Source organism: Kogia breviceps, chromosome 10, assembly GCF_026419965.1.
Source record: "Kogia breviceps isolate mKogBre1 chromosome 10, mKogBre1 haplotype 1, whole genome shotgun sequence".
NCBI classification, from domain to species: domain Eukaryota; kingdom Metazoa; phylum Chordata; class Mammalia; order Artiodactyla; family Physeteridae; genus Kogia; species Kogia breviceps.
This window is the reverse complement of record NC_081319.1, coordinates 48,068,155-48,087,194: the sequence shown is the minus strand read 5'-3', so window position 1 is coordinate 48,087,194 and position 19,040 is coordinate 48,068,155. Positions and strand designations below refer to the sequence as shown.

Genomic DNA, 19,040 nt, shown 5'->3' with positions numbered 1-19,040 from the left:
TGCTCTCCACAGCCAAGGCCTTCCCCCCCTCCATTTTTTTTTTCTTTTTTCTTCTCCCTCCTCCTCTTTTTTACTATTGTGGTATTGATGTACCTTCTGGTTGTTGATTCATCTATATTTTTATTTTTACATTCTTTCTAATATATCTATTAGTTTCCTAGTCTAATTTTATTTTTTACTTTGTTATTGTTCTTTTTTTTTTGCCACCCCACGTGGCTTGCGGGATCTTGATTTGCAAGCACAGGGTTGGGTGGAAGCTCCTGCAGTGGAAGCTCCGAATCTGAACCACTGGACTAACAGAGAACCTCAGACCCCAGGGAATATTCATTGGAGTGCGGTCTCACAGAGTTCCTCATCTCAGCACCAAGACCCAGCTCTACGCAAGAGCCTACAAACTCCAGTGTTGGAAGCCTCAGGCTAAACAACCAGTAAAACAGAAACACAAGCCCACTCATAAAAAAAAAAAAAAAAAAAAAAAAAAAAGTCACAGATGAAGGAGCAAGGTAAAAAAACCTACAAGACCAAATAAATGAAGAGGAAATAGGCAATCTACCTGAAAAAGAATTCAGAGTAATGATAGTAAAGATGATCCAGAATCTCAGATATAGAATGGAAGCACGGTGAGAAAATATAAGAAATGTTTAACAAAGATCTAGAAGAACTAAAGAACAAACAAACAGAGATGAACAACACAATAACTGAAATGAAAAAGACACTAGAAGGAATCAAAAACAGAATAACTGAGGCAAAAGAAGGAATAAGTGAGCTGGAAGACAAAATGGTGGAAATAACTGCTCAGGAGCAGAATAAAGAAAAAAGAATGAAAAGAACTGAAGACAATCTCAGAGACCTCTGGGATAACACTAAATGCACTAACATTTGAATTATAGGGGTCCCAGAAGAAGAAGAGAAAAAGAAAGGGTCTGAGAAAATATCTGAAGAGATTATAATGGAAAATTTCCCTAACATGGGAAAGGAAATAGTCACCCAAGTCCAGGAAGCACAGAGAGTCCCATGCAGGATAAACCCTAGGAAAAACACAGCAAAACACATATTAATCAAACTAACAAAAATTAAGTTCAAAGAAAAAATATTAAAAGCAGCAAGGGAAAACCAAAAAATAACATGCAAAGGAATCCCCATAAGGTTATCAGCTGATTTTTCAGCAGAAACTCTGTAGGCCAGAAGGGAGTGGCAGGATATACTTAAAGTGATGAAAGGGAAGAACCTACAACCAAGATTAATCTACCCAGCAAGGATCTCATTCAGATTCGATGGAGAAGTCAAAAGCTTTTCAGACAAAGAAAAACTAAGAGAATTCAGCACCATCAAACCAGCTTTACGACAAATGCTAAAGAAACTTCTCTAAGTGGGAAACACAAGAGAAGAAAAAGACACACAAAAACAAACCCAACTAACACACCATTGTAAAGCAATTATACTCTAATAAAGATGTTAAAAACAAACAAACCCCAAACAATTAAAAAAATGGTAATAGGAACATACCTATCGATAATAACCTTGAATGTAAATGGATTAAATGCCCCAACCAAAAGACACAGACTGGCTGAATGGACACTAAAACAAGACCCATATATATGCTGTCTACAAGAGAACCACTTCAGATCTAGGGACACATACAGACTGAAAGTGAAGGGATGGAAAAAGATATTCCATGCAAATGGAAATCAAAAGAAAGCTGGAGTAGCAATACTCATATCAGATAAAATAGAGTTTAAAATAAAGACTGTTATAAGAGATAAGGAGGGACAGTACATAATGATCAAAGGATCAATCCAAGAAGAAGATATAACAATTAAAGATGTTTATGCACCCAGCAGAGGAGCACCTCAATACATAAGGCAAATGCTAACAACCATGAAAGGAGAAATTGACAGTAACACAATAATAGTAGGAGACTTTTAACACCTCAGTTACACCAATGGACAGATCATCCAAACAGAAAATAAATAAGGAAACACAAGCTTTAAATGACACAATAGACTAGATAGATCTAATTGATATTTATAGAACATTCCAGCCAAAAGTTGCAGAATACACTTTCTCCTCAGCTGTACATGGAACATTCTCCAGGATAGATCACATCTTGGGTCACAAATCAAGCCTTGAAAAATTTAAGAAAATTGAAATCATATCAAGCATCTTTTCTGACAACAACGCTCTGAGACTGGAAATCAATTATAGGAAAAAAAGTGTAAAAAACACTGGAGGCTAAACAGTGTGCTACTAAATAACCAAGAGATCATTGAAGAAATCAAAGAAAAAATTAAAAAATACATAGAAACAAATGACAATGAAAACACAATAACCCAAAACCTATGGGATTCAGCAAAAGCAGTTGTAAGAGGGAAGTTTACAGCAATTCAATCTCACCTCAAGAAACAAGAAAAATCTCAAATAAATAATATAACCCTACACTTAAAACAACTAGAGAAAGAAGAACAAAGAAAACCCAAAAGTCAGTAGAAGGAAAGAAATCATAAAGATCAAAGAAGAAATAAATGAAATAGAAACAAAGAAAACAATAGCAAAAATCAATAAAACTAAAACCTGGTTCTTTGAGAAGATAAACAAAATTTATAAATCCTTAGACTCAAGAAAAAAAGGGAGAGGACGCAAATCAATAAAATTAGAAATGAAAAGGGAAAAATCACAACTGACACTGCAGAAATACAAAGGATGATAAGAGACTACTGCAACAAACATACACACAAAAAAATGGACAACAATGAAGAAATGGACAAATTCTTGGAAAGGTACAATTTTCTAAGACTGAACCAGGAAGAATTAGAAAATATAAGCAGTCCTATCACAAGTAATGAAATTGAAACCAGAATTAAAAATCTTCCAACAAACAAAAGTCCAGGACCAGATGGCTTCACAAGCAAATTCTATCAAACATTGAGAGAAGAGCTAACACCAATCCTTTTGAAACTCTTCCAAAAACTGCAGAGGGAGAAACACTCCCAAATTCATTCTACAAAGCCACCATCACCCTGATACCAAAACCAGACAAAGACGTCACAAAGAAATAAAATTATAAACCAATATCACTGATGAACATAGATGCAAAAATCCTCAACAAAATACTAGCAAACAGAATCCAATAACACATTAAAAGGATCATACACCATGATCAAGTGGGGTTTATCCCAGGGATGCAAGGATTCTTCAATATATGCAAATCAATCAATGTGATACACCATATAAACCAACTGAAGAATAAAAACCATATGATCATCTCAATAGATGCAGAAAAAGCTTTTGACAAAATTCAACACTCATTTATGATAAAAACCTTGCAGAAAGTAGGCATACAGGGAACTTTCCTCAACATAATAAAGGCCATATATGACAAACCCACAGCTAGCATCGTTCTCAATGGTGAAAAGCTGAAACCATTTCCACTAAGATCAGGAACAAGACAAGGTTGCCCACTCTCACCACTCTTATTCAACATAGTTTTGGAAGTTCTAGCCACAGCAATCAGAGAAGAAAAAGAAATAAAAGGAATCCAAATAGGAAAAGAAGAAGTAAAGCTGTCACTGTTTGCAGATGACATGATACTATACATAGAGAATCCTAAGGATGCTACCAGAAAACTACTAGAGCTAATCAATGAATTTGGTAAAGTTGCAGGATACAAAATTAATGCACAGAAATCTCTTGCATTCTTATACACTAATGATGAAAAATCTGAGAGTGAAATTAAGAAAACACTCCCATTTACCATTGCAACAAAAAGAATAAAATATCTAGGAATAAACCTACCTAAGGAGACAAAAGACTTGTATGCAGAAAACTATAAGACACTGATGAAAGAAATTAAAGATGATACAAATAGGTGGAGAAATATACCATGTTCTTGGATTGGAAGAATCAACATTGTGAAAATGACTATACTACCCAAAGCAATTTACCGATTCAATGCAATCCCTATCAAATTACCACTGGCATTTTTTACAGAACTAGAACAAAAAATTTCACAATTTGTATGGAAACACAAAAGACCCCGAATAGCCAAAGCAATCTTGAGAACGAGAAATGGAGCTGGAGGAATTAGGCTCCCTGACTTCAGACTCTACTACAAGGCTACAGTAATCAAGACAATATGGTACTGGCACAAAAACAGAAATATAGATCAATGGAACAGGATAGAGAGCCCAGAGATAAACCCACACACATATGGTCACCTTATCTTTGATAAAGGAGGGAAGGATATACAGTGGAGAAAAGACAGCCTCTTCAATAAGTGGTGCTGGGAAAACTGGACAGCTACATGTAAAAGTATGAAATTAGAACACTCCCTAACACCACACACAAAAATAAACTCAAAATGGGTTAAAGACCTAAATGTAAGGCCAGACACTATCAAACTCTTAGAGGAAAACATAGGCAGAACACTATACGACATAAATCACAGCAAGATCCTTTTTGACCCATCTCCTAGAGAAATGGAAATAAAAACACAAATAAACAAATGGGACCTAATGAAACTTAAAAGCTTTTGCACAGCAAAGGATACCTTAAACAAGACCAAAAGACAACCCTCAGAATGGGAGAAAATATTTGCAAATGAAGCAACTGACAAAGGATTAATTTCCAAAATTTATAAGCAACTCATGCAGCTCAATAACAAAAAAACAAACAACCCAATCCAAAAATGGGCAGAAGAACTAAATAGACATTTCTCCAAAGAAGATATACAGATTGCTAACAAACACATGAAAGAATGCTCAACCTCATTAATCATTAGAGAAATGCAAATCAAAACTACAATGAGATATCATCTCACACCGGTCAGATTGGCCATCATCAAAAACTCTAGAAACAATAAATGCTGGAGAGGGTGTGGAGAAAAGGGAACCCTCTTGCACTGCTGGTGGGAATGTAAATTGATACAGCCGCTATGGAGAACAGTATGGAGGTTCCTTAAAAAACTACAAATAGAACTACCATACGACCCAGCAATCCCACTACTGGGCATATACCCTGAGAAAACCATAATTCAGAAAGACTCATGTACCAAAATGTTCATTGCAGCTCTATTTACAATAGCCAGGACATGGAAGCAACCTAAGTGTCCATCAACAGATGAATGGATAAAGAAGATGTGGCACATATATACAATGGAATATTACTCAGCCATAAAAAGAAATGAAACTGAGTTATTTATAATGAGGTGGATGGACCTGGAGTCTGTCATACAGAGTGAAGTAAGTCAGAAGGAGAAAAACAAATACCGTATGCTAACACATATATATGGACTCTAAGGGAAAAAAATGTCATGAAGAGATTAGTGGTAGGACGGGAATAAAACACAGACTTACTCGAGCATGGCCTTGAGGATATGGGGAGGGGGAAGGGTGGGCTGAGACGAAGTAAGAGAGTGGCAGGGACATACACACACTATCAAATGTAAATTAGATAGCTAGTGGGAAGCTGCTGCATAGCACAGGGAGATCACCTCTGTGCTTTGTGACCACCTAGAGGGGTGGGTTAGGGAGGGTGGGAGAGAGGGTGATGCAAGAGGGAAGAGATATGGGAACATATGTATATGTATAACTGATTCAGTTTGTTGTAAAGGAAAAACTAACACACTATTGTAAAACAATTATACTCCAATAAAGATGTTAAAAAAAATACAATAAAATAAAATAAAGCTGGCATAAAAAAAAAAAAAAAAAAAAAAAAAATCTTCCAACAAACAAAAGTCCAGGACCAGATGGCTTCACAAGCAAATTCTATCAAACATTGAGAGAAGAGCTAACACCAATTCTTTTGAAACTCTTCCAAAAACTGCAGAGGGAGAAACACTCCCAAATTCATTCTACAAAGCCACCATCACCCTGATACGAAAACCAGAAAAAGATATCACAAAAAAATAAAATTATAAACCAATATCACTGATGAACATAGATGCAAAAATCCTCAACAAAATACTAGCAAACAGAATCCAATAACACATTAAAAGGATCATACACCATGATCAAGTGGGGTTTATCCCAGGGATGCAAGGATTCTTCAATATATGCAAATCAATCAATGTGATACACCATATAAACCAACTGAAGAATAAAAACCATATGATCATCTCAATAGATGCAGAAAAAGCTTTTGACAAAATTCAGCACCCATTTATGATAAAAATTCTCCAGAAAATGGGCATAGAGGGAACCCACCTCATCATAATAGAGGCCATATATGAAAAACCCACAGCAAGCATTATGCTCAGTGGTGAAAGACTGGAAGCATGTGCACTAAGATCAGGAACAAGACAAGGATGTCCACTCTCGCCACTATTATTCAACATAGTTTTGAAAGTCCTAGCAACAGCAATGAGAGAAGAAAAAGAAATAAAAGGAATATAAATTGGAAAAGAAGAAGTAAAACTGTCACTGTTTGCAGATGACATGATACTATACATAGAAAATCCTAATGATGGCACCAGAAAACTACTAGAACTAATCAATGAATTTGGTAAGGTTGCAAGATACAAAATTAATGCACAGAAATCTCTGGCATTCCTATATACCAACAACGAAAAATCAGAAAGAGAAATTAAGGAAACACTCCCATTTACCACTGCAACAAAAAGAATAAAATATCTAGGAATAAACCTGCCTAAGGAGGCGAAAGACTTGTACTCAGAAAACTATAAAACATTGATGAAAGAAATCAAAGATGACATAAACAGATGGAGAAATATACCATGTTCTTGGATTGGAAGAATCAATATTGTGAAAATGACTATACTTCCGAAAGCAATCTACAGATTCAATGTAATCCCTATCAAATTACCAATGGCATTTTTCACAGAATTAGAACAAAAAAATCTTATAATTCGTATGGAAACACAAAAGACACCAAATAGCCAAAGCAATCTTGAGAAAGAAAAACGGAGTTGGAGGAATCAGGCTCCCTGACTTCAAACTATACCACAAAGCTACAGTAATCAAGACAGTATGGTACTGGCACAAAAACAGAAATATAGCTCAATGGTACAGGACAGAATGCCCAGAGATAAACCCACGAACATATGGACACCTAATTTACGACAAAGGAGGCAAGAACATACAATGGAGAAAAGATGGCCTCTTCAATAAGTGATGTTGGGAAAACTGGACAGCTACATGTAAAAGAATGAAATTAGAACACGACCTAACATCATATACAAAAATAAATTCCAAATGGATTAAAAACTTAAATGTAAGACAAGACACTATAAAACTTTTAGAGGAAAACATAGGAAAAACACACTTTGACATAAACCACAGCAAGATTTTTTTTGACCCACCTCCTAGAGTAACAGAAATAAAAACAAAAATAAACAAACAGGACTTAATTAAACTTAAAAGCTTTTGCACAGCAAAGGAAACCATAAGCAAGACAAAAAGACAACCCTCAGAATGGAAGATAATATTTGCAAATGAAACAACAGACAAAGGATTAATCTCCAAAATATACAAACAGCTCATGGAACTCAATATGAAAAAAAACAAACAATCCAATTAAAAAATGGGTGGAAGACCTAAATAGACATTTCACCAAGGAAGACGTACAGATGGTCAAGAGGCACATGAAAAGATGCTCAACATCACTAATTATTAGAAAAATGCAAATCAAAACTACAATGAGGTATTACTTCATGCCAGTCAGAATGGTCATTATCAAAAGAGCTGGAAACAATAATTGCTGGAAAGGGTTGGTGAAAAGGGAGCCCTCCTGCACTGTTGGTGGGAATGTAAATTGATACAACCACTACGGAAAACACTACAGAGGTTCCTCAAAAAACTAAAAATAGAATTACCATATGACTCAACAATCCTACTACTGGGCATATACCCTGAGAAAACCATAATTCAAAAAGAGACATGCACCACAATGTTCATTGCAGTACCATTTACAATAGCCAGGATATGGAACCAACCTAAATGTCCACTGACAGATGAATGGATAAAGAAGATGTGGCACATATATACAATGGAATATTACTCAGCCATAAAAACAAACGAAATTGAGTTATTTGTAGTGAGGTGGATGGACCTAGAGTCTGTCACACAGAGTGAAGTAAGTCAGAAAGAGAAAAACAAATACCATATGCTAACGAATATATATGGAATCTAAAAAAAAAAAAAAAAAAGGTACTGATGAACCTAGTTGCAGGGCAGGAATAAAGAGGTAGACATAGAGAATGGACTTGAAGACATGGGGTGGGAGGGTGAAGTTGGGCGAAGTGAGAGTAGCATCGACATATATACACTACCGAATGTAAAATAGTTGGCTGGTGGGAAGCAGCAGCATAGCACAGGGAGATCAGCTCAGTACTCTGCAATGACCTAGAGGGTGGGATAGGGACGATGGGAGGGAGGTTCAAGAGGGAGGAGATAGGGGGACACGTGTATGCGTATGGCTGATTCGCTTTGCCGTGCAGCAGAAACTAACACAGTATTGTGAAGCTATTGTCTCCAATAAAGATCTATTAAAAAGAATAATAGAAAATGTGGTATATTCATATAATAATCTATTATACAGCAATGGAAATTAACTACTACTACATGCCATAACATTAGTGAATCTGAAAAACCTCAGGCTGAGAGAAAGAAGCCATACATAAAAGAGTAAATACAGTAAAATTACATTTGTAGAAGTGCAAAAACAAGCGAAACTAGTGATGACAGAAGTCACAGTAATACATATGTCAGGGGACAGCAGTGGGAGTAGTTACTGACTAGGAATCTTGGTCTGGGTAGTGGTTATATAGGTACATAATATATAAAAATTCATTAAATCCACTTCAAAAATTGTTCATTGAGCACATACTCTCTGCTAAGCATTGAGCTGGGAACATAGCTAAAAACAGACTTTGCTATAATGGAAGTCACAATCTGACAGAAGCTTGGGAAATAACCCTAATTTTATGAGGTCAACATCATATACCAGAAAGTATTCCTTTCCAAAAAATATACTAAGTTCTGTCATCACAAAAAGAGTAGACTAAGCCAGTAAATGTTAATCTCTAATTTACTTACCCATCATAGTAAATGTTTTCCCTGAACCAGTCTGTCCACTGTAAAAAAGAATGTTTCATATATTATTTTCACACATGAAATTTAGAAGACTACCCTATTTTAATATGGTCTACTAGTATATACATTTTCCCCACAAAGAACTAGTTGCCTTTCTTTTTAAAAATTATATCAGGTAAAAAGTGAATGATACATTTTCTTTCTCTCCTATTCTACCACTAAGACTTAACCACTCTTAACTGTCTAATAAATGCTTCTGGATTATTCAGACATGGCCATCAGAGTTTTCACTTAATTTTTATTTACAAAATTGGAATGATGCTATTCATACTTCTCTGCAACCTGTTTTTTTCCCTTAGTTTTTATCTCACACATCTTTCTATGTTGGTAAATAGAGATCTGCCTCTATTTTTAATGGCTACATAGCATTCCATGAATGTACCATAATTTATTTAATCAGAACCAACCAGACTTTTTTCCCCCAATTTTTGCTATTCTAAATAATGCAGCAATTCTCTTCCTAAATTCTGCCTTTAAAAGATACTAAGATGTCTTCATTTAAAAATAAAGCAATTGGGCTTCCCTGGCGGCGCAGTGGTTGAGAGTCCGCCTGACGATGCAGGGGACACGGGCTCGTGCCCCGGTCCGGAAAGATCCCACATGCCGCGGAGCAGCTAAGCCCGTGACCCACGGCCACTGAGCCTGAGCGTCCAGAGCCGGTGCTCCGCAACGGGAGAGGCCACAACAGTGAGAAGCCCACGTATCGCAAAAAAAAAAAAAAAAAAAAAAAAAAACCAACAAAAAAAATAAAAATAAAGCAATTAAAAACATCCTTATGCTATAGGCTTGATTTTTTTTTTTTTTTTGTATAGTGTCATATCTCCTCAGGTACACCAAGAAACAGGAGAAACAAAAAACTAAAAAAATTAAAATTTAGGGACTTCCCTGGTGGTCCAGTGTGTAAGACTCCATGCTCCCAATGCAGGGGGCCCAGGTTTGATCCCTGGTCAGGGAACTAGATCCTGCATGCATTCCACAACTAAGAGTCCACATGCCGCAACTAAGACCTGGTGCAGCCAAAATAAATATAAATAAATATTAAAAAATAAAAACAAAATAAAAATGTATGTTGAAGATAGATGTCAATTAGGATAATAAATGTGTTTACATTGGATTCATGGCACAAATATAAAATTTTGAGTTTACTTTTTGGTTCAATGCCCCAAGAGCTAGAAAACAGTATAATCTAGTTGTTTACCTCTTCTTTCGGAAGTAGGGGAAAAAAGGTTCTTCAGTTAACTCAGAATAAGAAATGGATATTGTTGAGCGTCCTACTTGAAAGTGAAGGGGACACTATTAACAATAACTCTAGAATTGAGACTGTCTAAGGTAAACCAGAAAGTATGCTCACCCAACCAATAAATCAATGCTCCACTTCTCTCCGTATGTTTCTCATTTCTGCCCTTTGACTACCAAAAGCAATTTTCAAATTAAATATTATAATTAGTATGCCTAAGGATCTTCAATGAAAACAGTTCTGAAGATATATAATCTCTGGTAATTGTGGCTGTTATTTCAAATTGATTTTTGAACTTTACCATTCAAAATATTCTGTGGAAAAAAAAATTCTTTTTCTTGAGAAGACATGAGAAAATGGTTATCTACTTCACTGGTCAAGAGAGAATATTTAGTTCTGCTGAACACAAGTGAAAAGTAAGTATGAAAGGCAAAGGCAAATTTTCAAGGAAGAATTTGTGCACAAGATGAGTCCAAGCTTTAAACTTATTTTTTATTTTCTTGTATTTTGAGCCAATTACAGATGAACCAAGGGCACACACACAAAAAAAGCATCAGCAGCTGCTCAAAATTAATTACATAATTCACTACATCCTATTAAAAACCTCTGGTTCTAAATAAAATTAGGAAGTCTATTGCTAGAAGAAAAGGAAAAAATAATTGTACTACAAATTATATTCCTATTTATGAAATAAATCTGAAATGAGTCACCTTGTAAAAAAAAAACTGACCTTGTAGAACTGCCAAGGTTGTCAGCTTACATTCCAACACTAAACCTAGAGCAGTATTTTAAGGCTGCCAGCATTTAGAAATTCCGAATCATCATGCACTTTTTTTTTTTTTTTTTTTTTTCGGCTGCGCTGCGAGCCTTGCAGGATCTCAGTTCCCCGACCAGGGATTGAACCCAGGCCCTCAGCAGTGAAAGCAACAAGTCCTAACCACTGGACCACCAGGGAATTCCCATCATCATGCACTTTCAATATATATTTGGAAGACAGATTAACAGTTTTTTATACTATATGACCCAGCAATGTATACCTACGTATTTACTCAAGTGATTTGAAAACTTATGTTCACACAAAACCCAATATTTGAATGTTTGTAGCAACTTTATTCATAATTGCTAAAAACTGGAAGCAACCAAGATATCCTTTAACAGGCGAGTGAATAAAAAAACTGGTAAATCCACACAGTAAAATACTACTCGGGAAAGAAAGAAAAAGCAAAAGCTACTGATGCATTCAACAACATAGACAAATCCTAAATGAAAAAAGCCAGAACCAAAAGGCTACATATTGTATGATTCCAATCATATGACACTCTGGGAAAGGCAAAGCTATAGGAATGGAAAATTTATTAGTGTATCCAGAGGTTTTGGGGCGGGGGTGGGGAGTGGCTCACTATGAATGGGACAAACAGGAGGAACTTTGAAGGTGGAGGAACTGTTCTGTTCAATAGGGGTGCTAAATGTTTGGGTCTCTGCATTTGTCAAAACACTATGCAACTGTACATCACAAAGGGTGAACTTTAAAGTATGCGAACTAAATAAACAAACAAAACACATCAACTAGGATGTCAGAGACCCCAGGATGGAATGTATCTAATTGAATTACAAGTTCCTGACATACTGCACTGAAAGGTGTAGGTGGAAAATGAGCTGGCCTAAGTAAGTTTACAAAATGAGGTTTTGACTAGAAATTGTAGGACTTAAGGGGGAAAAAAAAGGATCTGTACATAAGCGCTGCACGCAGTAAATTTGTTCTTCACAGGGATACAGGCTAACAATTCTGAAACTGCTTTACATGTGTACTGAGGATGAACAAATAAATAAACGGATGGTAGCAGTGGGAGCCCGGGTTTCTCACTGTCAGCAAGGGAAGTTACAGATAAACAAGAAAGGAAGGCTAGAATGAACCCATGTGGATTCTAAACCCTTGGATTAGAGTCAGAGACATCAGTATGAACTCAAGTTTACCTTACTGTATATAGAAATGGATAGAAACAGAAACAATTACAGATATGTCTGTATACATGACTTAGTATACATGCATATATTACCTAGCTCTGTCTGCTGAAAAGGCCTAGAAGCAATGACACTCCAGTAGCAACAAACACACCGAGGGCCATTAATTTTTAAACACCATTCTCCAATAAAAGGAACCAGGGCTCCTTGCCAAAATGGCTGATTCTAGTCTCAGACAGGGAAAATATAAGATGAGCCAGGAGCATACTGTAGCATCATAAAGGAAGTGCTCAAAAAACAAAAGGATGTGACATGTCAAAGGGACACAGAAACCAACCTCAAAAAGCTCCGAATGGCCAAGCTAGAACAATGTAAGCCAACAAGATAAACATAATGTAGCATTAGATTATAACCCTAAGTATGAAATAAATATACGTAAGTCCATACCATATAAATGAATTAATTAATTAATGGGGGCAAAAAGACAAATCTTCCTTACAGAAGAATCCCAGATAACATGTAGATCCTCTGCAGGAGGTACAGTTTAATCCCGTCTACCTTGCTTACACAGGTGGGGCCAATAAGATCACATGAGTCCTTAAAATTAAAGAACATGCCCACCTCAGTCAGAGAGCAAAATGACTAAGGAAGAGCAAGAGTTGCATGTCATTGGCTTGGAATATGGAGAATGGGGGCTGTAAGCCAAATAATGTAGATGGCCTCTAGAAGTCGGAAAACAGATTCTCCTCTAGAGCTTTCAGAAAGGAACACAGCCCTGCTGACACCTTTATTTTAGCTCAGAGACTGGCATCAAACTCCTGACTTACAGAACTGTAAGACAATAAATTTGTGTTGTTTCAAGCCACTAAGTATGTGGTCATTTGTTACAGAAGCCATAGGATACAAATAGAAGCACTTACTATTGTACCCTTGTATAAGGAAACAGTGAACAACTTACTATGCAAAGATGGTACCATTATAGCCACTCATGCAAGACTCCACAATGCCTTTGGCCACAGTTGAGAACACAGACTCCTATAAATGTTAAGCACCAAATATGTTAACATTTCACAAAAATGAAAACATTTCTCCTAAACTACATTCTAAAATATAACAAAATTTGTGTGCAAATTTTCACTTGCAATAACATGAAAATTATATCTACTATAGGAAAAAGGCTAAAATAGCTAAGATGATAAAACTGTAAACATAATCATGTCCATTAATCTCCTATGCAATTATAGATTTAAACCTCACATCTAGAGTTTATATAGAATTTAGCATACTGCATGCAAATATTTATGGAATGTTTGAGCTTCCTTATCTGAAATCTGTCAAACTAAAGAGACCAGAAGTGAAATCCTCCCAAATAACAGAATCTTATATGTTCCAAATGAAAAGTTGAGTTCCCCAAATCATCATTACCTGTGTGGTGTCCATTTCTGCCACATGATCAAATATGAAGGTTTTGGGCTCAGGGTTGGAGTGCAGCCGGACAGTCGTAGCAGACAGCACAGAAAGGCATAAGTTTTGCTCTCCATCAGCTGATCCAGAACCCTCTGTAGGTGGGCGAATTCGCACAAAAACTTTGATAGCATCGCCTTCATTACTACAGACAAAAAAATATAGCAGCTAAGTTTACTGGAGAAAAAGGATCTAAGCCTCATATTGCCTCTAGTGTTTCTATTCTGAGTTTCCCCAACAAGGTCCGAGATCTACCCATTTACGTTTACCTTTTTTCAAGAGTCTCACATAACCCACACCCTTTACTGATGTGCTTCACATCAGCCAACTTCAAAAGCCTATACTTGAAATCATCTGAAAGGCAGCTCTAAGCTCTGCTTGTCTCTGACTTCCTTTTTAATAGCAATAATAAAATAAGTCATCCCAAGGGAGAATTATGTTACTGATTCCATCTTTTAGCCTGGAAGGTGAGGGGACAGGGGCTGGGGAGGAGATGTGATTTTTCCATATTTCCAGGTAGCCAAGGACAAAGCTTAATGCTGAAACAAGGAACCCTTACTTATTATGCTAAATGGTTGTTTTAGGAATACTACATCCCTAATTCTTTTGGTCTCATCAACAAGATTTTTTCCTTACCTTGGTTGGTTAGACTGACAATTTGTCACACTTCGTAACTCAGCTAGAAAAAAAGATAAGAAGTCATTAAAGGTTTTTAAAAGTAAAACATGAAAACCCCATTCTTCTAGCCTATTCTTCAGTTGCTGACACTCCTCAGTCTCCCGGCTCCCTGGCCTGTGCGTGACAGGGGACAAGCCTAGATCTTCCACTCCATTCTAACTGTAAGCAGATAGGTTAGGGGGTCCCCGGAGAAAGAGAACCAGGAATGGCTTTCTTGACATAAGAGAACCCATTTTGGTCTAAGCCATTTTGTGGTCTAAGCCTGGCGCAATGCTTGCCCTCAAACAGGTCTTAGTAATTAATGGCCTTAAGGGAGGAAATGCAGAAACAAGGAGGAGCAGTCGAGAAACCACGTTGCAGCCTTGGGGCAGTGTCCAGGTTCCTCAAGGGATACACATAATAATATATCTTTGAGGTCTTCCCTGGTGGCGCAGTGGTTGAGAGTCTGCCTGTCGATGCAGGGGACACCGGTTCGTGCCCCGGTGCGGGAAGATCCCACATGCAGCGCAGCGGCTGGGCCCGTGAGCCATGGCCGCTGCGCCTGCGCGTCCAGAGCCTGTGCTCTGCAACGGGAGAGGCCACAACAGTGAGAGGCCCGCATACCGCAAAAAAAAAAAAAAGTTCGGCAGGAACTAAGGCCCATTGTCAGGTGGAGGATGGAATTACGATGGTGACCCTCCAGACTTCTATGGACTAAGGCTTGGACTCTGTCGACCTTTGCCCCAACGCTATGCTAAATTTCCTCAGTTCAATCAAGTCCCTTCATGAATATGTATGCTTAGCTTAAAACTTCCCCAATTTTGCTGTTCAGGGAGAGACTGCTTTGGGAAAGATCCCGGTATTCTCCTCTTGCTGTTAAGTAATAAATCCTAGAGGATGGGGAGACCAGTACCCAGAGTTGCTACAACATATTATCTAAGATGTCAAGTTTCTAACAAAAAAATTACAAGGAATTCAAAGAAACAAGAAAGTATGATCCATAAACCAGAAAAAAAGCAGGCATCAGAAACTGCCTGTGAGAGTGCCTACATGCTGGGTTTGTCAGGAAAAGACTTCAAAGTAGCCATTATAAACAGGTACAGAACTAAAGGAAATCAAAATTAAGAATTAAAGGAAGGTATGAGGACAATGTCCACATCAAATAGAGAATATCAATAAAGAAAAATTATAAAAAAGAAACATGGAAACTCTGGAGTTGAAAAGTGTATCAAGTGAAATAAAAGTTCGCTTGAATGGCTCAAAGTAGATTTAAACTGGCAGAATAAAGAACAAGCAAGCTCTAAGATAAATCAATAGGGATTATAAAGTCAAAGAACAGAGATAAAAAAGGATGAAGAAAAGTGAAGTGAGCCTCCCAGAAATGCGGGACGTCATTAAGCATACCAACATACATAAATGGGGAGTATCAGGAGAAAGAAAGAGAAAGAACAGAAAAAATTCAAAGAGATAATGGCCAAAATCTTCCCAAATTCGTTGAAAAGCAATCTACGCATCCAGGAAGTTCAACAAATTCCAAGAAGGATAAACACAAACAGATCCACAGATACATCATAGTAAAAATGCTGGGTCATTATTTATGAGACAACCCCAATCAGATTAACAACTGACTCTCAGCAGAAACAGAGGCCAGAGGAATTAGAGAGTTTGTTGTTAGAAGGCCCACCTTACAAGAAATAGTAAAGGAAGTTCTTCAGCCTGAAAGTAGTGACCACAGACAGTAAAATTCAAATCTACATGAAAACAATCAAAGAGCACCAGGTAACAGTGATTATGTAATTATAAAAAACAAAAGAAATGCCTGTTTTCTCCTCCCCTTACTTGATTTAAAGAACAATTGTATAAAATAATATGTACATAATGTATTGTTGGGCCTACAACATATAGAAACATGTATATTTGCCAATAATACCACAAAGAAGGTGGGTAGGAACAAAGCTGTAATAGCCTAAGGAAATGACTAAAGATGGTAAAGTAATGTATTGTTGGGTTTTTAACAATAGATGTAACTTGTTTAACAATAATACCAAAGAAGGGGGTGAAAGGGAATAAAGCTACATATCCCCTGCTCCGTTCAACTAGAGAAAGCCAGCGCACAGCAACAAAGACCCAACGCAGCCAAAAATAAAAGCTGACACTGTTAAGATGTATATGTTAAACCCTAGAGCAATCATTAAAAAAAAAAAACTTTAAAAAAAGAAAGCCGGGAGTTCCCTGGTGGTCCAGTGGTTAGGACCCCACACTTCCACTGCTGGGAGCACGAGTTCGATCCCTGGTCAGGGAACTAAGATCCTGCATGTGGCGTCACCCCCCCTCCAAAAAAAAAAAAAAAGGACAGTAACAAAATGGAAATAGAGTCACAGATGTAGAAAACAAATTATTTATGGTTACCAGGGTGTAACAGGTGGGGAGGGATAAATTGGGAGATTAGGATTGACATATACACACTACTATATATAAAATAAATAACTAATAAGGACCTACTATATAGCACAGGAAACTCTACTCAATACTCTGTAATGGCCTACATGGGGAAATAATTTTAAAAAGAGTGGATATATGTATTATATATATGTATAACTGATTCATTTTGCTGTACACCTGAAACTAACACAACATTGTAAATCAACTATAATCCAAAAAAAATTTTTTTAAAAAAGCAGTAAAGGTGGAACAGAGAAACATAAAAAACATGTGACACATAGAAAATGAAAAGTAAAATGGCAGATGTGAATACAACCAAATCAATAACAACATGTGAATGGATTAAACAACCCAATCAAAAGGCAGAGATTGTTAGACTAAGGTGAAAAAACATGCTCCAACTATATACTATCTAAAGGAAACACACTTTAGATTCAAAGATATAAACATACGGAAAGTAAAAGGATGAAAAAAGATTATCTCATGCAAACAGCAATCACAAGAAAGCAGGAGTGGCTATACAAGTTTCAGACAGACTTTAAAACAAAGTTACTAGAGATAAAGAACATTTTTTATAATGACAAAAGGGTCAAACTACCAGGAAGATAATAGATATAAACATATACTCAGGGACTTCCCTGGTAGTGCAGTGTTAAGAATCCACCTGCCAACGCAGGTGACACGGGTTCGAGCCCTGGTCCAGGAAGATCCCACAAGCTGCAGAGCAACTAAGCCCGTGCGCCACAACTACTGAGCCTGCGCCCTAGAGCCTGAGAGCCACAACTACTGAAGCCCACGCACCTAGAGCCCACTGTCCACAACAAGAGAAGCCACTGCAATGAGAAACTCCTGCACCACAATGAAGAGTAGGCCCTGCTTGCTGCAACTAGAGAAAGCCCGTGTGCAGCAACGAAGATCTAATGCAGCCAAAAATAAAATTAATTACTTAAAAAAAAATAACAAACATATATATTCACCTAGTAACAAAGCACCAAAATACATGACAAGAAATGAAGGGAGAAATAGACAATTCAACAATAAGAGCTACCATATGACCCTGCAATCCCACTCCTGGGCACATATCCAGAGAAAAACATGGCCCGAAAGGATACATGCACCCCAGTGTTCATTGCAGTGCTGTTTACAATAGCAAAGACATGGAAGCAACTAGATGGATAAAGAAGATGTGGTACATATATACAATGGAATATTAGCCATTAAAAAGAATGAAATAATGCCATTTGCAGCAACATGGATGGACCTAGAGATTGTCATACTGAGTGAAGATAAGTCAGACAGAAGGAGAATATCATTTATATGCAGAATCTAAAAAGAAATGATACAAATGAACTCATTTACAAAACAGAAACAGACTCACAAACTTAGAGAACGACTTTATGGTTACCAGGAGGGAAGGGTGGGGCAAAGGGATAGTTAGGGAGTTTGGGATTGACAAGTACACACTACTATATTTAAAATGGATAACCAACAAGGACCTACTGTATAGCACACGGAACTCTGTTCAATGTTATGTGGCAACCTGGATGGGAGGGGAGTTTGGGGGAGAATGTGCCGCCAGCCGCGGCGGGTCCTCAAAGTGCAGCAACAATCGACGAGAGGGGGTAGGGAACTGAACGCAACAAGGTATGGGATCAGAAGGGCACAAGCAACTGATGGTTGCAAGGCAAATTTAATAACGAAGCATAGCCATATATATACCCCTAAAGCAGGGACTTTGCATAGTCAATGTAAAGTAGAAACTTTGCATAACCTTTGTTCTGTGGAACTAAGCAGGTTTACCGTCTCTCGGCTTAATCGCCACCTTATCTGCATTATCTGCATCAGTGAATCTATCGCTTGTTCCATAAAGGCACCAAGTTCCCCTCCAGGATTGCATTTCCTAGCTTTAGGGAACAACCAGGGACTCCCATTAACTGAGCAGGTCCCTGGGGCGATCTGGCCAAAGGCCATCTCCTTTTTTACGTTCATACCATAAAGTCCAGGATGCATACCAACGAGAGTACAGTCGGGCCCTGAGGCTTATGAGGGTCTTAATGGCGCCTTCCTCAGAGGGCAATGCTCGCCACAAGAATGGATACACACACACACACACACACACACACACACACACACACACACACACACATATGGCTGAGTCGCTTTGCCCT

General features: G+C 37.5%; 1 protein-coding gene across 1 annotated transcript in view; it reads right to left on the bottom strand.

The window, feature by feature from the left end:
* Positions 1–19,040, bottom strand: part of KIF15 (kinesin family member 15) — a 79,701-nt gene that overhangs the window by 58,489 nt on the left and 2,172 nt on the right. The window contains exons 2-5 of the mRNA XM_059077260.2: positions 14,410–14,452; positions 13,735–13,918; positions 13,268–13,344; positions 9,054–9,091 (exon numbers count right to left, since the gene is read on the bottom strand). Coding sequence (XP_058933243.1) covers positions 9,054–9,091; positions 13,268–13,344; positions 13,735–13,918; positions 14,410–14,452 — 342 coding nt within the window. The remainder of the gene's footprint in view (positions 1–9,053; positions 9,092–13,267; positions 13,345–13,734; positions 13,919–14,409; positions 14,453–19,040) is intronic.